The 22,761-nt window shown below is 46.6% G+C and overlaps 1 protein-coding gene across 2 annotated transcripts; it reads right to left on the bottom strand.

The window, feature by feature from the left end:
- Nucleotides 1–992: 992 nt before the first annotated feature.
- On the bottom strand, nucleotides 993–22,156 carry WDR45B (WD repeat domain 45B). 2 transcript variants are annotated; one of them, XR_016308532.1, is made up of 8 exons: nucleotides 22,071–22,156; nucleotides 17,818–17,912; nucleotides 15,324–15,514; nucleotides 14,487–14,572; nucleotides 10,321–10,422; nucleotides 7,805–7,926; nucleotides 1,757–4,209; nucleotides 993–1,650 (listed from the first exon to the last, which is right to left on the bottom strand). XR_016308532.1 is itself a non-coding variant. In XM_089662915.1 (7 exons), exons 1-7 carry the CDS (start codon nucleotides 22,154–22,156, stop codon nucleotides 4,103–4,105), a joined length of 789 nt encoding a protein of 262 aa, XP_089519041.1. In that variant the 3' UTR covers nucleotides 993–4,102. The 2 variants fall into 2 exon arrangements, 1 of the variants encoding a protein (XP_089519041.1); XM_089662915.1 differs by having other exon boundaries at nucleotides 993–4,209.
- Nucleotides 22,157–22,761: the final 605 nt, after the last annotated feature.

Below are 22,761 nucleotides of genomic sequence, written 5' to 3'. Positions count from 1 at the left end.
GCAGGGGAGAGGAACCCCAGCATGCTGTCACAGAGGGGTGCATTTTGAGGGGGTGTCATTTGCACCACGTGACACCCTAAATACGAGTGCATCATGGTGCCAAATGAGTGCTGGTTGGGAGTGCTCTTTAACCCCCCTGGCGGTATTCCCGGGGTTAACTTTCAGCAACAGAAGCGGAAACCCCGAGCTACACTCAGGAATACACTGCAGCGTTGCTCCGGGATCCCTCCAGCTCTTACCTTGTCCTGCGCTCCCGCGATGTCCCCCCTGCAGCGTTCCCAGCAACGTCCTCCAGCCGATGCCGGCATCTGTCTTCAGGGTTCCGTTCCCTGCGAGCGCCGGGACATACGGGGGACGGAACTGGCGGGAATTTCAAAAATGTAAAAAAGTGACATTCACTAAAATCACATAGTATAACATTCCTGTATCAAACCATTTCACATACATTTTGTCCCGAGTGCTTTGTCCGGCGCCCTGCCTGCATTTTTACTGTTCTTTCTGCCTGGAAACCGAGAAACGTCCATGGCGTCCAAAAAGCGTCCCTTTAGGTCAGACGCGGTTTTAGACCGGCTAGAGAACAGCGATAGTAAATCAGAACCACTTGCAGAATTGAGTGATAATGATTCGTGGGGGAAATTCCTCATCAGACACTGAAAACGATTCTGCGACTTTGCTCAGCGATGTGCGAACTTGGCGCTATATTTCACATTTCAGTGTTTTTGGTTTGATTATATTATTGAATTAAATTTATTATTAGATTATTAATTTATTATATTATAATTTTGTATTTCAAATTTTATCATCCCCGGGATGTTTACTAGACTCTTGTTCGGACAGATTTCAGTGAGTTATTCCTAAAAATTACAGGCCTACAATAAAAAAAAAAAAACTACATATTTCCATGCAAAAAAAGGTACCGCTTTGAGCACAGAAATACTGACATCATCAGACCGCTAGGGAGGGTAACAAAAGCTGTACATTAGGAAACAGTCTCATGGTCTGGTCATATTTTATTAAAAAGCATTACATATCTTACAAACAAAGTGTGCAAAACAAAAACTGAATTCATGATTAATTGCACTAAGCCACATGCAGAAACTTACACTCCAAAAACTACCTAAAAAGTTACGTTCTCCGTCATCGGGAGCCTTTAAAAACGTCTCCGCCCACACCGACTTCTCCTCCCACACCGACTTCTCCGCCCACACCGACTTCTACGAACGCCTCGTACACAGCAGAGCGCCAACCGCACAGGGAAGAAGCGGAATCGACTCTGAAGAACGACTTGAACTTCTTCCACACCGAGAAAAGGGGGAGGGGCACGTTCAGTGATTTATAGCCCTGAGCTCGGTAAAGCCAGTTTTGCGATTTCTTCCAATAGTTTAGGCCAAGCTGGCCCGTGCAGACCGCTTCCTGGACATGCGGCTGCTGTCAGTGCAGTGTGAACTGTATGCTACATACCGTATACCACGATGTGTTCCAACAGCAATTCGGGGACTTCCTGACACATTCCTGGAACAGAATCCAGTTGGGCCGAGTGCTGCTCAGCCATTCACAGGAAGCCTTGTTTTTTCAATCAAGGAATACAAGGCTTCCTTCAATTCAACCGAGAGGTAGAGATGGTGACGTCACGTTTGCCTCTCTCTCCACCTCAGCCATTCATAGGAAGCCTTGTTTTTTTTTTAATCAAAGAATACAAGGTTTCCTCTGATTTCCCTGAGAGGTGGAGATGGTGACATCACATTTGCCTCTCCACCTCAGCCATTCAGAGGAAGCCTTGTTTTTTTAATCAAGGAATACAAGGCTTCCATCAATCCCCCCGAAAGGTAGAGATGGTGACGTCACGTTTGCCTCTCTCTCCACCTCAGCCATTCATAGGAAGCCTTGTTTTTTTTTTTAATCAAAGAATACAAGGTTTCCTCTGATTCCCCTGAGAGGTGGAGATGGTGACGTCACGTTTGCCTTTCCACCTCAGCCATTAAGAGGAAGCCTTGTAATCCTTGATAAAAAAAAAAACAAAAAAAAAAAAAAAAAACACACACAAGTCTTTCTGTGAATGGCTGGGCATCACTCAGACCAGCTGGATTTTTTTTTTTTTTTCTTTTGGAACAGGATGTCCCCGTACCGCTACGCTGCATACTGCGCTGATGCCATGTAGTTTATACAGCGTGAACATTGTCAGTATGAAATAGTTCATTTGGGCCAGCTTGGCCCAATAGGACTGTTCCAAGTGTAAGCAAAGCTGGAGTAAGGCTTTAACGTCCGCAGGAGAGCTGTATGAACCCTGAACCCCGGACCGGATATCAGAGCTCATTAGCCGCATCTGCCCCCAAGAGCACGGCAGCACCTCCCCCATCCTCATTTCAACTGACTGGTGGTAAGAGCACAGGTTTGCTGGTAGAAATTAAAGAGGCCCTGTCACCTTGCCCATTTTACTCACCATTAGTGCCCATTCACACCACTGCATTAGGAAACACACACGTGTTGTTAAAACGCCAATGCATGGTAATACAATGAACAATGCGTTTTACATGTTTTCTTGGTGCGGGCAAATGGGAAATATGGAATTAGGACTTGAAAAATGCACCGATCAAACGCACAGTGTGTTTTCAGGGCATTTTCCATGTGTTGCATTGGATTACAATGTAATGCATTATGCAGGATTTCTCTAAAAATGCAACACACTGCCCTCTGACACAATGCACGGATGTGGGGAGCTCCATAGACGAATGGAGTTTTGGGGCGCTCTTAGCACGCTGTGCTCCTGCATTGTGCCGTACCTAAATCACAATGGTGTGAATGGGCCCTCATTTGGTTGGAGCCACCGCATAATATATGGTGCTTTTGCGTATGAAGGATCATGTGACCTCTTGGCTGATCACTAGGCCTGTGCACTGCCACGTAATTGGGGAGGGCGATATTATTGCTCGCTGAAAGCCCAAAACACCAGTTGACCCTCCTTGGTAGTTTACAACACAGAGGAAGGAGCGTTGGTGAGGGAGGGGCCTGAAGAAATGGAGTAAACTGGTTGGCTTCAGAGTCCCTGGCAAGAATGAGGCAACGTGACGGTATATTTAAAGCAGAACTCCGGGCACAGAGATTTTGTCTAAACAAATGTTACCTAAAGGTGTAATGAATATCCAGATCACTGCTCAGTATTAAAACCAGTACATTTCTTTCTTACCAGATAGCACAGCTCCCACTAAACCTCTGGCCCACACAAGATAAGACCGCAGCACGACTGTCGTTTTTGTCTCCCCTTCCCCTTAGCCATTCACAGAAGGCTGTGTATTCTGGTTTGCAGGATGCCTCCGAGGCTTGTAAATCACTGAACAGCGACCTCTTTCCCCGGAGAACCGCTTTTAAAAAAAAAAAAAAATGGAAAGCCTTGAAGAGCAAAGCTGACCACCTGGTGAACTACAATCTACAATCGGTCTGTCCATCGACTTCGGAGGTGCAAGTTGTCATACATCCATGGCCTGCAAAACTAAAATGCGTCTTCCCAGCTGAGTGCTTCAGTGGAAATCCTGGACCGTCGGAGCTCTGGACGCAGGCCGGCGCTATGTTAGTGGTTGCTTTGTCAATGTTAGAATGTGCTGTGTTAGTGTGACATTGACAAACTGGGACACTGTCATGGGTTAAGCAGAAACACAGGGTGAAAAACATTCAAAAAGGGAAAAAAAAAAAAAAAATAAAAAAAAATCAGGGAAGGATCCCAAAGTGGCTACATGTTCCCGGAGTCTCCGGCCGGCTCGCCAACAATACTGCTGCGGCTCATTCTATAGGATGCGAAGGACGTCTATACGATATTATACGTGATAAATCTCCATTTGCTCATCAGAAATTTGTGATCGGAAAAAAAAAAAAAATAAAAACTTCCCGGATGTCTTCTGATCTGAAGGGAAGAATGTAACGGATGGAAAGAGATTTTCAAAAGCACTATAGTAATACGATGGATTCATTTCAAAGCTAAAACTCTGGGAAATTGGAACATAAAGTCTAAAGTACTCGAGTTGTCAGTCTGGGGCAAATTTCCGGCCTCCTCCTCTGATAGGACAGTAGAGGCTTCTGAGAAGAGTCCATCATCTCTCTGCAAACCGTCTCAGAGCTTGTCGTCTGTCATTTCCAAAAACTGTGCGTACACGTCCCTCGTGCATTCTCCTTTCTGGTTGAACTGGAATTTGTAGTAGCTGCCGTCTGCACAGATTGCTGAAAGAGAAGGGAGATGTCAGGCCCTGAGGAAGGGTCCTACAGCCCGATAACTGGAGCAGGGAGATGTCAGGCCCTGAGGAAGAGTCCTACAGCCCGATAACTGGAGCAGGGAGATGTCAGGACCTGAGGAAGAGTCCTACAACCCGATAACTGGAGCAGGGAGATGTCAGGACCTGGAGCAGGGAGGTGTCAGGACCTGAGGAAGAGTCCTACAGCCCGATAACTGGAGCAGGGAGATGTCAGGACCTGGAGCAGGGAGGTGTCAGGACCTGAGGAAGAGTCCTACAGCCCGATAACTGGAGCAGGGAGGTGTCAGGACCTGAGGAAGGGTCCTACAGCCCGATAACTGGAGCAGGGAGGTGTCAGGACCTGAGGAAGAGTCCTACAGCCTGATAATTGGAGCAGGGAGATGTCAGGACCTGAGGAAGGGTCCTACAGCCCGATAACTGGAGCAGGGAGGTGTCAGGAGCTGAGGAAGAGTCCTACAGCCTGATAACTGGAGCAGGGAGATGTCAGGACCTGAGGAAGAGTCCTACAGCCTGATAATTGGAGCAGGGAGGTGTCAGAACCTGAGGAAGAGTCCTACAGCCTGATAACTGGAGCAGGGAGGTGTCAGGACCTGAGGAAGGGTCCTACAGCCTGATAACTGGAGCAGGGAGGTGTCAGGACCTGAGGAAGAGTCCTACAGCCTGATAACTGATTGCTGGAGAAGGGAGAGGTTTGTGAATTGTATTGATGTATATTGAAGATGAACCCCAGTCAGGCAGCCAAATACAAGGGTGTAATACATTCAGTGTAATACAAAGTATTCAGACCCCCTTCACTTTTTTCAATGTTATGTTGCAGCCTGATACTACAGTGCTTTAAATTCATTATTTTTCCCCATTAATCTACACTCAGTACTCCATAATGACGAAGTGAAAACAGAATTTTAGAAATGTTTGCAAATGTAAGGAAAAGGAAAAACTGAAATATCACATTGACATAAGTATTCAAACCCTTTGCCACAGCATTTGTTTATCTCAGGTGCCTGCCGTTTCGCTTGATCATTGCTGAGATGTTTCTACACCATGATTGGAGTCCATCTGTGATACATTAAATTGATTGGACATGATTTGGAAAGGCACACACCTCTCTATAAAAGGCCTCACAGCTGACAATGTATACTGCATCAGAGCAAAATCCATGAGGTCTAAGGAACTGCTGGCAGAGCTCAGAGACAGGATTATTGCAAGGCACAAATGTGGGAAAGGCTACAAATCTGCTGCACTGAAGGTTCCCAAGAGCACAGTGGCCTCCATAATTCTCAAGTGGAAGACGTTTGGCACAACTAGGACTCTTCCAAGAGCTGGTCACCCAGCCAAACTAGGCAATCAGGGGAGAAGGGAGTAAAAGAAGTGACCAAGTACCTGATGGTCACTCTGACTGAGCTCCAGAGATCCTGTATGGAGTTGGGATAAAGTTCCAGAAGGACAACCATCACTGCAACCCTCCACCGATCTGGACTGGATCTGGCAGAGTGGCTTCTCCTCACAACACATGAAAGCCTGCTTGGGAATTTACAAAAAAGCACCTGAAGGACTCTCAGATCGTGAGGAACAAGTCACTGGTCTGATTAAACCAAGATTGAATGGATTGGCCTCAATTCTAAATGTTATGGCTGCTCATCACCTGCCCAGTACTATCCCAACAGTGAAGCATGGTGGTGGCAGCAGCATGCTGTGGGGGTGATTTTCAGCAGCAGAGATTGGTCTGAGTTAAGGAAATGCTGAATGGAGCAAAAGTACAGAGCGATCCTCAATGAAAACCTGTTCCACAGCACTCAGGACCCCAGACTGGGCTGAAGTTTCACCTTCCAACATGACAATGATCCTAAGCACACAGCCAAGACAACACAGGAGTGGCTTAGGGACAACTTTGTGAATGTCCTAGAGTTGCCCAACCAGAGCCCTGACTTGAACCCTATTAAACATGAGACCTGAAAATGGCCGTCCACTGATGGTCCTCATCCAACCTGACTGAGCTGGAGAGGATTTGCAAAGAAGAATGACAGAAAATCCCCCAATCCAGGTGTCACTGGAACCAATCTTGTGGTGTCATTCCCAAAAGAGACTCGAGGCCGGAATTGCTGCCAAAGGGGCTTCAACAAAGTACTGAGTACAAAGTACATGAGAGATTTTCCCTGTTAATAGATTCACAGACATTTCTAAATGTCTGTTTTCGGTTTGTCATTATGGGGTACCGAGTGAAGATTAATGGAAAAAGAAAAATATTTGAAATCACTGTAGTATCCGGCTGCAACATAACATTGAGAAAAGTGAAGGGGGTCTGAATACTTCATGAATGCCCTGTATATAGCAGTCGTATTACCTGCTAGAGAGCAGGGAGAACTCAGCGATTGCTGCTGGTGGCTATAACCAAATGCTAAAAATCAGACATCCTGGTTGTACCCAAGTTGATCGATGGATCAAATCTCGGCTGGTCCCTGCGGAAGCAAACAAGATTTGACCCATCTATAGCCAGATTTAGCCCTCAAAATTTCACTCATGGACTCAACAGCCAACCAACCTGCAGCAGTTCAGATGACCCACCCTGACCTCACCTGCAGATGCAGCGTGTGTTTGAATGAAGGCGACAATCTATTTCTTCAGCCGGCCATACACGGGTCCAATTCTGAAAGAACTTTCTTTTGAAAATCTTTTCTAAGTATTTTTGTTCTAAATTTCCCACCATTAGTGGAGCCGCAGCAACGGCCGATTTTCGAGTGACCATCGAATTTGAGTAATCGGACATGTTGGAAATTTTTTTTGAAAAACGAACAAATTTCTAATCAATGATGGGAGAATCGTGTGAGAATGTAATTGAAAAAGAAATGAGCTGTGACCTGAAAAGAAAATTCTTGGCTACGAAAATTCTTTTCTGTAGCCACATTAAAGGCTTGGCTGGTCGAATTTCAAAATTAATGGTGGCACCTGTGCCGGGACTCACTTTGGGTGGGGGGCCCATGGAACACAGCTCACTTTGGAGAGGTGGGGAGACCCCTGTCTCAGCTCCCCAAATCCCTCTTATGTGTAAGTCACCCTGTGCCTGTTAGGGGTACAGGGTGATCTGTACTAATATTGGGGTGGGGGGTTGTTGATTGTTTGGTGTTATGTGGTTGCATCCCATTGTTCTATTGTGTGTCTGGCTTGGGAGCAAACTATTATGGGATGTATGTGTATGTGTATTGGCTTGATGGTGGGGGGGGGGGTCCCCAGCAGCTCTCCCTCCTGATGGGACTGATAGATTGCCCCACCCTGTCTCATTATGCAGGGAGGGGGGATTGTCCCCTGAGTGTATATATCTTGTATCTGTGTTAAAATAAACTAGTCTACTTCCTGGTTTACTTCAAGACTGGTGTCGGCTAGTCTCGTATGGTCTGCTGTGGTGTCTGTTGTCGGTGTTTGGACAGGGAAGCGTATCCTAACGGGAGTACCCAAGTGCAGTCGGGGTCAGCATCATCGGATTACAAAATGCATGAAATTTCCGATTTTCTACAGAAAATTCATCCGGATTTCGACCCATGTATGGCCTGCATTAGACTTGCCATTACCTATAACAGAGTTCGGCTCTGTTCCAAAGGCACAAATACAAGGCGATCCGGAAGGGACCTGAAACTTGGAGAAACTCCATTTGGAGCTGAAGTACTTGGGAAGGAAACTGGCCGATGCCAAACTGTAGGGAAAAAAAAAAGTGAAAAGTCAAGAGACACATTGTAAAATACCATCTAATAATCATCCTGCAGGTAGAACTGGAAAACACAAAAAAACACGACTACAATGCGACCAGCACACTGTGCTACTACCTGTCACCACCAGAGATACAAAACCTCTATAACCGCAGCAATCAAATGCTGAAACGTTGCAGAAAGTCAGTTTGATCGAACATAAATCAGGACGTTAGAGTCACAAACTGTCCTTTTTGTTCATTTATCCAGCTTTGTGTGTTTGCAGAGTGCAGCGCTCGGATTTAACAGAAAGGCCCAATGGCAGTGCAGAATCTTTATTAATCCACAGATAAGTATTACACTCCAATGACATGTCAGGTAGGCAGAAGGAGTTACTTCCTGCTGATCCCTCCTCCATGTCACCTGTGGTTTTGCATGCTTCCTCAGACCAGCGACACAGATCCGCTGCCAGGAATACATTTCGGGGGCCGTGCTCTTTCATCAGCCTTATATGATCCGAATCCCAGCCACGGCACCACCTGCCTGGTGTTTGCATGTTCTCCCTGTGCCTGCGTGGGTTTCCTCCGGGTACTCCGGTTTCCTTCTACACTCCAAAGACATGCTGGTAGGTGAATTGGCTCCTGTCTAAATTGTCCCTAGTGTGTGTATGTATGAATGTGAGTTAGGGACCTTAGATTGTACGCCCCTTGAGGGTTAGGGACCTTAGATTGTACACCCCTTGAGGGTTAGGGACCTTAGATTGTACACCCCTTGAGGGTTAGGGACCTTAGATTGTACGCCCCTTGAGGGTTAGGGACCTTAGATTGTACACCCCTTGAGGGTTAGGGACCTTAGATTGTACACCCCTTGAGGGTTAGGGACCTTAGATTGTACACCCCTTGAGGGTTAGGGACCTTAGATTGTACACCCCTTGAGGGTTAGGGACTGATGTGAATGTACAATATATATGTAAAGCGCGGAGTAAATTGACGGCGATATATAAGTACCTGAAATAAACGATCCAGAGTTCTAACACCGCCCTGACCTGCTGCCTGGTGGTCACTGCAAAGAGAGGGATCAGCAGGAAATATCCCCTTTCATCTACCCGCCACGTAACGAATACTTATGGTCTTCCTATGGATTATTAAAGATTCTTCACCGGGGCGCTCAACCCTTTTGAAGAGCGAGAGCCACTGAAGTGATTTGGTAACCAGTTGCGGGCCACAATAAAATTTCTCATTTTTTTATTTTGAATAGCATAATGGGCATGGAGATGATGATGAAGAGGAGGGAGGAGGAGGAGCCAGACTGGTTGCAGGAGGAATCTGTGTATCCTGTATATTCCGCCTCCCCTCCTGTTTAATTGTAAAACAAGATGTGACAGAAGGTCGCACAGGCCGCCCTGCGGCATGGGGAGAGGTTGCCATTGCCAGTGGTTGGGGGTGTGGTGTTGGTGGTGTTAGTGGTAATAACAGGTCTCAACTATGGGGATTTACCCCCCCCCCCCAAATTGCAAATTTAAATGAGCCCTTACTGTTCAGAGCCCCCTATAAGGCTGCTTTTACACCGATGTGCTGCGGTTTATCTGCACCACGGCTGCGGCACTCCAGACCAGAGGCTTTCCTGCAGGTTAGCTGCGCTCTGCCATAGACTTCTATCTTGTGGGGGTGGGTGCACTTTCTGAATGAATGTGAGTTATGGACCTTAGATTGTACGCCCCTTGAGGGTCAGGGACCTTAGATTGTACGCCCCTTGAGGGTCAGGGACCTTAGATTGTACGCCCCTTGAGGGTCAGGGACCTTAGATTGTACGCCCCTTGAGGGTTAGGGACCTTAGATTGTACGCCCCTTGAGGGTTAGGGACCTTAGATTGTACGCCCCTTGAGGGTCAGGGACCTTAGATTGTACGCCCCTTGAGGGTTAGGGACCTTAGATTGTACGCCCCTTGAGGGTTAGGGACCTTAGATTGTACGCCCCTTGAGGGTTAGGGACCTTAGATTGTACGCCCCTTGAGGGTTAGGGACTGATGTGAATGTACAATATATATGTAAAGCGCGGAGTACATTGACGGCGCTACAGAAGTACCTGAAATAAATACTCGCTAGCACAGGGTCGAAGGGGTTAAAGCAAGCAGTGAGGAAGCAATACCCTAACCACCTGTCCAATGCTCTCTGAAGAACGATCCGAACAAGGACAGCTAATCAGAGACCAATGTACGTGTGAACAAGGCCTTACACCCTACAGACTTTCATTTACACTAAAAAGTAAAAACACAAGACAGAAAAAAAAAAAATCAGTCTCTCAAACTTGGAAAATGCGCCCGTCACCGTAACTCTAAGCAGCAAATGCAATGGCCGTCGCAGTGATACAGAAACTATGTACATCGCTATGTGGCCCCCATACCTGGACTGTTTGTTCCTCTTTGGATCTTCTGCTGCGAAGATGTGCACCGTCCCGTGATCACTGGAAACGCAGATCAGAGAGGCGTCCTCGTTGAAGTTGATGCTATAAGATATCAAAAGGTGGTAGTCAGGCGGCTTCCTATTACACACCTTCATCCAGCGACCATAAGAAATACGCATGGCTTTCATTAACCCCTTCCCGTCCGCCCTATAGTAGAAGTAGTGCTACAGGGCGGCACGGGGTGTGCAGAATCACATGCATATATACGTGATCTTGCATTTTCGGGGTGGGAGGCGCGCGCGCCCTACCCGCGCCGACATTCGTGGCTGTCAATCACCGGGTCCCAGCTGGTGATTACCCAGCATCTCCAACAGGGGGGAAAACTGTTAGTAAACAAAACAGATCTCTCCCGTCAGCTCTGGCACAATGCTTTGCATGACTGTGCACACAGACACTGCCCAAGTAAAAAAAGCACACAGTTAACCCTTTGATTGCCCCAGATGTTAACCCCTTCCTGCTCAGTGCCATTAGTACAGTCTCAGTGCTTTTTCTTAGCACTGATCACTGTGTTGGTGTCTCTGGGGATGTCAGTGACACCAAGTCAGTTACCTCCCAGTGTCAGAATGCCCGCCGCAGTCCCGCTATAAAGTCGCTGATCGCCATTACTAGTAAAAATAAAAATTCCAGTATCTATACCGCCATTTGTAGACGCTATAGCTTTCATGTAAACCAATTAATTTACATGTATTGGTATTTATTTTTTTTTTTTTTTAGCAAAGACAGAGCAGAATACATTTTGGCGGTGGATTATACCGCGTTTTTTTTCAGGACAAATTGGGCTTTCATTTGGTGGTAATTGGTAATTGATATCTCCTGATTTTTTTTTATTATTATTATCAATGGAAAACGGCCCCAAAATAGTAAAAAAAAACAAAAAAACAAAATTTAAATTTAGCTGTGTGTTTCTTGTTACTACCATAACCTATCACCAAAGAACAACCCAAAATAAATTCTCCAGCCCTTGACGGTCGCAGCGATACCATATATGTGTATGTTATTTGTTGTTTTTACCCGGAGTACAGCCCAGAATAGTGCGCATTCTGTGTTTTTTTTTTGTTTAACCTAAAAACATAGACATTGATACCAATTAAATAAAAAAAAAAAATCCTGACCTTTGACCCTGACCCAAACACTTACCCTGGCACTGAACTAGATCAAATCTTGATCTAGGTAGTTTTTTCTTTAATTTAATATTTATTTTTTAATAAACAATTCCCCCCCCCACCCTCTATGCCAGGAGTTAGAGAGATACAATGTATCTCTCTCCTCCATTCATAAAAGGGGGAAAAAAACGAGCTGCACAGTGACTGATCACTGTGATAGCCAGTCAGAGGCTATCACAGCAATCATGTGACCCGGAATCGGGAGTCTGGGGTCCCGATTGTTAGAACGTGACCCGGGGCTCTCAGTGTCACCCCGGTCTCTGTGCTGGGAGCACGGTGAGCTCCCTGCAGAAAGTAAGGTACGCAAATACACGGCCCCACGGAAAAAAGCCCAGTTCTTTCAATTGTGTGATGTCGGCATGAAGGGGTTCAGCAGCACATGTAGGCGCTACCTAGGGCGGTACTACATGCAAATTCAGTCTGCCTAGGAACACCCACTCCTCCAGACTGACATCCACCCATCAAGACATTTTCATATTTGCATAACTCCTCCCCTCCTACCAGCCATGATCTGCCCGCACTGCATAAAGAAGCGCAGAGACCCTGTGATGACATCAACTGGCTGATGAGGATATCAAGAAACGTTCTTCCTTCAAGCCATGGTTGAAGGAAAGAAATTTGCATAATGTATGGCCTGCGTAAGCCTTTCATGTTTCATGAGATGCCCAGATATCTACAGGGATCCCATGTTTCTGCTTTTACAACATTTAGACTGATCACATGACGATTACACCACATAATTCCACCATAGTCTCTGTACTCAGGAACTTCCCAGGACAACCTCAGTATTTACAGAAGAAAAAGCAGGTATCAGACTGCAAGCAGCTTGCCGTGGAACGCCCATCACTGGCCCTGGAGGAAACTCATCTCAGCAGGGTGGTTAGGACTTCGCCAAGTACTACTCTCAGCAGGGTGGTTAGGACATCGCCAAGTACTACTCTCAGCAGGGTGGTTAGGACATCGCCAAGTACTACTCTCAGCAGGGTGGTTAGGACATCGCCAAGTACTACTCTCAGCAGGGTGGTTAGGACATCGCCAAGTACTACTCTCAGCAGGGTGGTTAGGACATCGCCAAGTACTACTCTCAGCAGGGTGGTTAGGACATCGCCAAGTACTACGCTCGGCAGGGTGGTTAGGACATCACCAAGTACTACTCTCAGCAGGGTGGTTAGGACATCGCCAAGTACTACTCTCAGCAGGGTGGTTAGGACATCGCCAAGTACTACTCTCAGCAGGGTGGTTAGGACATCGCCAAGTACTACTCTCAGCAGGGTGGTTAGGACATCACCAAGTACTACTCTCAGCAGGGTGGTTAGTGTCACGATCGCAAGATCGCCGCCACCAACATGCGACAATCTCACGACCGCTGCCACCAATATGTCACGATCGCAGCCTCAGACCCCAGACCTTCTCACCAAACTCGTGACCGAAGGACCGGCCGATCCAGACTGCGATGTGACATGCATAACAATGCCACACCCAACACAGCAATTTTCCAGCTAATGTATTTCAATCTGTGCCTGCAGCCTGGATGCGCTTGTTACTGGGTCGGGTTAATTATGCCACTAACCCTTCACTGCAACCCCCCTTTTTTGTACAGAGAAAGGGGAAACTCTCTTTATCAAATATACACTGTAATGATTGAAAAGTCATCTGTCCAATACGGTCACCGCAGGCCGATTGGGCAGAGGATTAAATAAACACAGTAGCGTCTCTTTAGAGGCAGGAATTCGTAAATTGCAAGTAAGCGCTTTAGAAACAGTTTAACACTTTCAGAAAGAAAGATTTATTACTAAAAGAGTCAAACAGGTGCAATAAAATATTTACAGAAAAAGATGTAAGAGATATATATATATATATATATATATATATATACACACACACACACAAATAACCACAGCACAGCAAAGAGATATCAGAGAGGAAGTTAAAGGGTTAAGTTACTTGCCAATTAAGCCTTAGCCGTAAGCAGATCCAAAGTTTCAGAGCAAAGGGTCTCCCCAGGTGGTATATTGATGTTACAATTGGGAGATGTCTTCAACTTAACTTTTTAGGCCTGCTAGCCTGTGTTTTAAAATCCCCCAGCAGGGGGGTGGCTCTGAGTAACTGACCAATACTCTGTTTAGGGAGGGGTCGTCGGGCGGACTCTGAATTAGAACCAACATCTTCATAATCCATGATATGAAACATAGGGGACAAACTGACCTGAGGAATGCTCATTTAATTCTGTCACCTAAGCTGCTAGGTCTTATGAGGTTACAATCTCAACTCCTGGGAAAAGCTGCCTTATCTCGGTTATGAAGTGAGAGATTCCACAGGTTCCTGGGCAGGGCGGCTCTGTCTCTCTTGGGGGGCTTTGTAGCTCTGGGCCCCCTGCTGCTCTACCTGCCAGTGACACTTAACACACATACATCTGTCACTGTGCCTCTCAGTAAGGGAGGGGGAAGGAGAATGAGAAACACAACATATACACCGTACCAAGATGGAGGTGCCTACAAAATGGCTGAACTGTGTACTTCACTATGTTTTGCGCAGTTTTTGCGACCGTTAGGACATCACCAAGCAGGGTGGTTAGGACATCACCAAGCACTACTCTCAGCAGGGTGGTTAGGACATCACCAAGCACTACTCTCAGCAGGGTGGTTAGGACATCACCAAGCACTACTTTCAGCAGGGTGGTTAAGACATCACCAAGTACCAGGGGCGGACTGACCATTCGAGCATTCGGGCACTGCCCAAGGGCCTGGGGTCAGTAGGGGGCCCCATGAGATGCCCCTGGTACCTTTTATAGGCTTTTTTTGGGTGTGCTTTGAGTGTGGGCAAGGACACAGGGGCCCCATGATCCCCTATTGCCCGGGGGCCCCATGAGTTGTCAGTCCGCCCTTGCCAAGTACTCTCAGCAGGGTGGTTAGGACATCACCAAGTATTCCAGCAAACTCTCACCAGTAAATATTTGCAGCCTGCGATCCTCTCCGCAGTTCCTGGATTAAGTGCCCGGACGTCGTGTCGAATATCCGGATGAGGGTTCCCTGTGGTGATAAAGATGCTTCAGTCAGGTGACAGAAATTCACTCCTATTCATTTTACACCCAGCCCCCACCCAGATATCCACCCAACCCTGCAGATGCTGACGACGCCAACCACTCTGAAGGATTCTCATAGGATTTGGGATCCTCAGCTTTCCCAGGATCCTGAAGAAGGGCCCAGTGATGTCATCAGCACTTACAGGAAATGCCAGAAGTTGGGGAGTAACGAGGGAGTCCTGTTTACACTTTTTTTTTTCCTTCCTTCGTTGTCTTCACGTTTGTTTTTTTTACTTAAGGGGGAGGGGGAAATGGGTGCAAGATAAGTGCTGACAGCTGAATGTAAAAGAATTGCCGGCAATTAAAAAAATAATTTTAAAAACGGCATGGGGTCTCCCCTCCCATCCACACCAAGCCCTTTGGGTCTGGTATGGATTTTGAAGGGAACTCCCACGCCAAAATTTTTTTTTTTTTTTTTTTTTTTTTTTTAAAAAGGGCGTGGCGATCCCTCCCCAAAATCCATACCAGACTCTTATCCGAGCATGCAGCTCGGCAGGTCAGGAACCTCCTGAACCATACCAGGCCACATGCCCTCTACATGGGGGGTTGATTTGGAGCTGAGGGGGTTCCCCTCCTTTGTTGCCTTCACGTTTGTTTTTTTACATAAGGGGGGAGAATGGGTGCAAGGTAAGTGCTCCTGGCACCCCCAGATCTCTCCCATCCATTACCATGATCAGTCACCATAAAGGCGCTCTGACCTTCTCTGAAGCGGTGGCGATTCTGGTCCCTTGAAGGTTAAGAGCGATGCAGCTTAGCACTCCCTCGTGGGCTGGGATGTCAACGGGAGGCTTCTCGGTGCTGGCTAGGTCCACAATCTGCACATGGCCGGTGTGAGCGCCGGGGAACGCCAGGAATGAGTTGTTACTGTTCGGACACAGGACACACAGGCCTTTAGGAGGAGAGGACACTACATTAGTGCGGGAAATGGCATATTCCTTCCTGGGGATTGTAAAGCCAAGTTTTTTTTTTTTTTTTTCAAATTAAAAGTAACTTATTTTTACATGTTTACTGCATCATTTCTTCATTACAGAGATTGGTGGGTTCTTTATGTTCTTACAGCTGAATTCCAGGAATTCAACCACTTTGTAAAAATTGAAGGCACGCGGAGTTAAGTCCAAGGAGCTGCGTGACACCTCCTGGGCTTCTCTATCATTTAGATCTGACAGGTTTATTGCTCTGTCACTCAGGGCTGTGAGGGAGGAGAAAGGCACACACAGCAGCTATGCCCACCACTCCCCTCCTCTGCTGCCCATTCTGAGAAGCCTTTGTATTGTGTGAATGTGTTCACATAACACAAAGGCTTCTGTGAATGGCCAGGAGCAGGGGAGGGGAGGGGTGGGCATAGCAGCTGCAGCAACTCTCCTATTCAAGATGCAGAGCTCAGGAGGATGCAGAGCTATAAAGCTGATTGATATAAAAGAGCTAATCCCAGGAGGTGTCATGCACCTCGCTGGACTTAAAGCAGAGCTCTAAAGTGTAAAAAAATAAGTCGGTAGCCTCAAAAAAAAAAAAAAAAAAAAAAGCTGTAGCTGCTGACTTCTAGAAAACAAACCCCCACCAAAAACAAAACAAACCCCCACCAAAAACAAAACAAACCACCACCAAAAACAAAAAAAACCCTCACCAAAACGAAAAAACTCCTGTCCCTCGGTCCAGCGGTGTCCTCGCTGCACCCAGTTTCATTGGCCGTCCTCTGTCCCTGGCATCTTAAGTGCAGGCACCTGGCTGTGACAGCTTGCAGCTTCACAGCCGGGTGCCCGGTGCGCATGCATAAGTAGCGCTGCGCCTTGTGAATGGTCCCATAGTCTTCTGGGACCTGTCGTGTCATGAAGACCTATGGAGAGGGAGGACAACTTCCACTTCCAATTGCCTAGGCAATTGCAGCAGAAGTGGTAGCGGGAACCTGTCAAAATCGGCTACCCACTCCCCAAAAGGTGCCAATTCTTAACGGGGAGTGGGGGACGAGGCCTTAAAGTGGAACTTCCCCTTTTGGGTGGAGCTCCGCTTTAACTCCGTGTGCCTTCATATTTTTTTTTTTTTACAAAGATGCTGAATTGCTAGATTTCAGCTTTAACCAAACAAGAACAGAAAAACGTGCATTAAGAAGGATAAACGGTAAAGCACAATCACAGCACAGCATACCTCGGCAGAGGACAGAGACTGCTTATATAATAGGCAAGGATGGCTGCCCCCAAGTACATCTAGTTTTACGTATGAAAAAACATCTCTAAAACACACATTACATTATAATAAACTGATGACTTTCATAATCACTATTTATAACCATCCATAGGTATATGGTACACATTCAAATATAAAAATGTACATCAGTCAGCTGTCAATCATCCATCTCTCTGGTAGTTTACATAAAAATAACAGAATAATAATAATGGACTGAGCATAAGCAGGCGATAGGTCGGCCCACCGGACAGCCCGAGTGGTCGGCCCACCGGACAGCCCGAGTGGTCGGCCCACCGGACAGCCCGAGTGGTCGGCCCACCGGACAGCCCGAGTGGTCGGCCCACCGGACAGCCCGAGTGGTCGGCCCACCGGACAGCCCGAGTGGTCGGCCCACCGGACAGCCCGAGTGGTCGGCCCACCGGACAGCCCGAGTGGTCGGCCCACCGGACAGCCCGAGTGGTCGGCCCACCGGACAGCCCGAGTGGTCGGCCCACCGGACAGCCCGAGTGGTCGGCCCACCGGACAGCCCGAGTGGTCGGCCCACCGGACAGCCCGAGTGGTCGGCCCACCGGACAGCCCGAGTGGTCGGCCCACCGGACAGCCCGAGTGGTCGGCCCACCGGACAGCCCGAGTGGTCGGCCCACCGGACAGCCCGAGTGGTCGGCCCACCGGACAGCCCGAGTGGTCGGCCCACCGGACAGCCCGAGTGGTCGGCCCACCGGACAGCCCGAGTGGTCGGCCCACCGGACAGCCCGAGTGGTCGGCCCACCGGACAGCCCGAGTGGTCGGCCCACCGGACAGCCCGAGTGGTCGGCCCACCGGACAGCCCGAGTGGTCGGCCCACCGGACAGCCCGAGTGGTCGGCCCACCGGACAGCCCGAGTGGTCGGCCCACCGGACAGCCCGAGTGGTCGGCCCACCGGACAGCCCGAGTGGTCGGCCCACCGGACAGAAGGACCCAACTCAACAGACAAACTTTCAGCACCACATACCCATGACCCCGAGCCGTTACCTTTAGGGTTGTAGCAGGTTTCAAAGACGTGCAGCTGATGGGGGTTGTGTGTGAAGGTGAACACTTTGATCATAGAGTCCAAAACCACCACAATTCTGAAACACAGAAGACATGGAAATGAGAAGTCACTGCGAGAACAGAGCCAAGAAAATAAAAAAGGTCTAATGAACCAGTTCCCAAACCCTGGCCAGTCACGTACACCCAGTGCCTGAAGACCGCTTGTACTATTCAGTGATGGGATGCAAGAGCGCCCATCTTTACAGTTACAGCGCTGGCGTCTCTGTAGTGGATATCAGTGTGGAGCAGAATCTCATCAAAATACTCCTTTCTACAGGTCCCTCACACGAATCTCCCGCTGTCATTCAGCCCGGTGCTGTGGACTCAAGTCACAAAGCGGTATCTACTGTTATGAGAACTGCTGTAAAATACCTCTTAGCGATACTCCCACATTTTTTGCAATTTGCAAAAAAGCGTTACTAAAATACCGCATGGGCCATTTTATGAAGCGATGTTGTATTTTAGTAGTGAAGGCTAGCTGTATTTTAATGCCAGCAGTAGCCGGCGTCCTTAACAACCAGTAAACATGGTTGTTAAGGAGCAGGCGGCCGCCATGTCCTTAAAAACTGACTCCTGTGCTGTCATCGGGGTTCCCTGCTGACAGAAGAATGCAAACAAAAATTGTCATTTAACAACTTCCTGACCGGCCGGTGCATATAAACTGCCAGACGGTGGCAGTGCAGGATCAGGTGGCCGTTTATAAACGGCCTCCCCGCACCCTGCTTGTGCGCGCTCCCTGAGAGAGCGCAGCACCGCGATCCGATGCCCGCTGTGTCCTCCGGACACAGTGAAACACCGATCGTCGGACGGGACCTCTGTATGAGGTCCCGATCATGTGATCACTGATTGGCCAATCAGTGATCACATGCAAAGTAGTAAGCAAGATGTCACTTGTGACATCATTGCTTACTACGTGTGAAATCTGTGAATGATCACAGAGGTCACATGGTACAGGGCTGTTCACAACAGTACCATGTGACAAGCTGTGACCAATCACAGCTCACTCAGTAGTTCTCAATGAGTGCAAGAATGCACACAGAGAGAAAGAGAAATGATTGCTTTTACATCCTATATGGGTGTAAAAGCAACGTGTAAAAAAAACAAAAAAAAAAAACTTCATCACCCCCTACTAGTACAGTGTCACCATGGTGACACTGTACTGCTAGGGTGACAGTATGTAAAAAAAAAAAAATATATAAAAATGTAAAAAAAAAAAAAAAAATGTTTAAAAATTATAATTTTTGGTTATAAACTAATTTGTTTTTTTACTAAAAAGATAACGGAATAAATTTTGGCAAAGATCTATGATGAAATATTATTTATTTGCAAAATTTTATTAAAAAAAAACACTTTTGTTCAAAATTTTTGGACTTTTTCATTTACATAGCAAAAAAAAAAAATCCCAGCAGTGAATAAATAACACCAAAATAAAGCTTTATCTGTCTCAAAAAAATGCTAAAAAATTTGGGTACAGTGTTGCATGACTGTGCAATTGTCATTCAAAGTGTGATAGCGCTGAAAGCTGAAAATTGCCCTGGTCAGGAAGAGGGGGAAAGTGTCCGGTCTGGAAGTGGTTAAAAAAAAATGAAAAACCAGACAGCATGCCCCCCCCAAACCATATCAGGCCTTTATCCAAGCATGCAGCCAGGCAAGCCAAGAAAGGAAGGGGAACATAAGCATGCGTAACACGAGCAAGAACAAAAAAAAAAAAAATAAAAAATGGAGTGGGGTATCTTCAAAATCCATACCAGACCCTTACAAGTATGGTATGGATTTTGGGGGGTAGGGATTGGGGGAACCCCCACACTGTTTTCTTCGTTTTACATTTTTAAATGTCAGCAATTCCTTTGTTTACATTCTGCTTTCAGCAGGAAACCCCACTGACAGCAGATGAGCCGTGGTGGTAAGGACTAGTTACTGGTTGTTAAGGATGTCGGCGGGTGCCAGCTCCCTGACAACCAGCCTAATCAAAATACTCTCCAACTATCGCATGCCTGGACCACTTCTTATTTACTGCATGAATTTCCTTTAGTGAAGTGACTTTTAACGCTGCCTAATGCGGTATTTACCGAACGCTTTTGTTTTTTGGAGGAAAATACCGCATAAAGGGATAGTGAATTGACATTTTCAACATCACATGCAGTATCTGGGAAAAGATCTGCTTTAATGAATTGAGCCCTGTGTGAGTTGGGGTCCAGCAAGGAAAAACGACACAAGAAATTGGCTGTAGAATAGGCAGAGACACACCCCGTCTACACACCCTTTTGCTGCGTGTGTCACATATATGTGCGGCGGCAAAAGGCTGGGCTTTGACGTCCACGCGCCGCACATATGCGTCACTGGGTTGTGGCTGTTTCAGTGCTGAGAGCCTGTTCACACCATAGACATGGAGCTGTAAAAGACCGATCTTGATCCCCATTAAACGACCCGCTCCCAATCATGTGACCACGGTTCCAGCCAATCACACGATTGCCATTCCTTCCTGCCCCCTGGGAGTACAGACCCTATTAAAGTGATGTTGGGGCTGGGCAAGAAGGGGCTAAAGCTGAACTCTGGCCTCCCCTCCAGTCTTGCACAGTTGTACCGGCTTCTCTCCTGGACTGAAACGGCTTGCTCTGATTTCACTGCACACTGTGAGCTTCTCACCATGTGCATTAGAAGCTGCAGCAAGCCAGACAGAAAAGAGAAGAGGAGGCACCAGCTAAGAGTGTTTTTACAGCTAAAAAACGCCTCTAGAAACCCATTAGTTTTGTTTTTTTTTTCCATCCAAAAAACATTGATTACAGTCTGTGTGTGTATGGACATCTAGGATAACATGCTGGGGGTTTATGGACTGTAGAAAAAAAAAAAATGTCAAACGCCAAAAGCAGCCGCTGTAAAAACGTCAAGTGTGCATGAGGACTTTTAGTAAAAGAGATAAAAAGACGTTTTGGAACAGAAAAAAAAAAAAAATAATCCACAGATTCATGAGGAGACTAGTAATAAAAAAAAAAAAATAATCCACGGATTCATGAGGAGACTGTAGTAATAAAAAAAAATAAATAATCCACGGATTCATGAGGAGACTGTAGTAATACATGTCTGGTGCAATGACAAATAGTAACCCATGTGTGACAGTAACTAATATCCAAAGCAACACAAATACTCATCTACCAGATTCACCAGTGAATGGCATAAAAATATCAAAGGTTCAATAAATCATGGATAATTACCAGGACTCAGGTAACACCACAAACTGCAATCAGCTAAAATCTAAGAGGCAATCTGATGCAGCATGGCCAGCTGGGAAGAAAAGACCAAGCCCAAAAAGAAGCCTTTAATTGTAGTGGAAAAAAAAAAAAAAAAAAAAAAAAACTTCATAAAATTTCTTTAAAATAAAAAAAAAAAATTTTTTTTTGTAAAATATAAAAAGGATGATGTTACACCAAGTAAATAGATACCAAACATGTCACTCTTAAAAACTGCGCACGCCTGTGCAACGACGACGACGGTGTAAATTTTACTATTTATAGGTGAAGTTTTAAAATCCTTTACAGGTGACTTTAGATTTACACAGGAGGTCCAGTACTAGAATTACTACCCATGATCTGACGATCGCGGTGACACCTCACATGTGTGGGACGATCGCTGCTTGTGTGCGTGTGGGACCGACGCGTGCATACACCTTTGGGGGAGGGGGTACTATCATTTTTTTTAATTAAATTTTACCACTTTATTTTTTTTAAAGGGGTGGCTGAGCCGTGTTTTTGCAGCTCACCAATGGGGTGTTAACATGCTCAGGTTGCCATGCTTCTTGCCCACAAGCAAGTTTACTTGACATGTAGTCATTGACGGGCAGCAAGGCTACACACTCTACCAAATGGGGAAGCAACGCAAATAAACATGGTTGTGGTGCGTTTTTTGTGGCAAAAACACGAGGTAAAAACAGGCGGTGAAGAAGCGTCACATTGCTTCCTTACTGCCTATCAATAGCCTCTGAAGTGCGATCCGAATGCCAATCAGGCTTCAGAGTAAAGGGAGATTTAGACGCATGTCTAAATAAAGGCTTTTTTTTGTACTTGGTCTTTTTTCATTTAATTTTTTGGGGGGTTCCTGAGCTTTCATAGGTGTCACAGGGAAAGGAAGTGGGGGAAAATATCCCCAAAAAGGGTCACATACAGAAATAACCAGTCTATTACTTGCACCAGGATGGTTACCTGTCTCTACGCAGTTTCACAGCTTTAACCTCTGTGGAAAATTCTATTTCAATCACCGTCTTCTTCTTCAGATCATCCCAAATCATTACTGGAAAGGAGGAAAAACAGAACAGCTGTGAGACCTCGCACACGGCATTAATAAACACATAATGGGAAATGCAAATGTACATTGATTACAAGGTCTTCCTTTCATTTTTTTCAGCAGTGTCTAGCATCAAGTCACTGAAACTCCTGGGATATGGATCTGGTCAGGTAAGTAGCAGAGGGGGTGGTAATCAGTTTCAGCTGCTTTGGTGTTCATGAAATTAACAGGGGCATACACCTTTGCGCATGGGGAAGGAGGTACTTTCATTATTATTAAATTTTATCACTTTATTTTTTTACTAGATGGGCAACAATGAGACGACCCCCAAAACAGGAATGGCTTTACAGGTGGAGACCACTGACATTTTTTCCCTACTCATCTTTTCTGACTGTTTCTCACTAGTTTTGCATTTGTCTAGGGTCAGTGTCACTCCTGGTAGCATGAGGCCATACCTGGACCCTACAGAGGTTGTACAGGCAGTCCAACTCTTCCAGGATGGCACATCAATACCTGCCATTGCCAGAAGGTTTGCTGCGTCTCCCAGCACAGCCTCAAGAGCATGGAGGAGATTCCAGGAGACAGGCAGTTACTCTAGGAGAGCTGGAC

This window comes from Staurois parvus, unplaced genomic scaffold (genome assembly GCF_062004578.1).
Source record: "Staurois parvus isolate SC_StPar_1 unplaced genomic scaffold, SC_StPar_1.0 ptg001587l, whole genome shotgun sequence".
Taxonomy (NCBI): domain Eukaryota; kingdom Metazoa; phylum Chordata; class Amphibia; order Anura; family Ranidae; genus Staurois; species Staurois parvus.
The sequence above is the reverse complement of the archived record's forward strand: the minus strand, read 5'-3'. Positions and strand labels throughout refer to the sequence as shown.

Excerpts from the sequence above, each read along its gene's own strand:
- WDR45B (XM_089662915.1), bottom strand. The coding sequence starts at position 22,156 with ATGATTTGGGATGATCTGAAGAAGAAGACGGTGATTGAAATAGAATTT. Across the intron at positions 14,573-15,323 it reads TCGCCACCGCTTCAGAGAAG|GGAACCCTCATCCGGATATT; the intron begins GTCAGAGCGCCT and ends TTATCACCACAG. Across the intron at positions 10,423-14,486 it reads CAGGCTGCAAATATTTACTG|CATCAACTTCAACGAGGACG; the intron begins GTGAGAGTTTGC and ends GATATCTTATAG.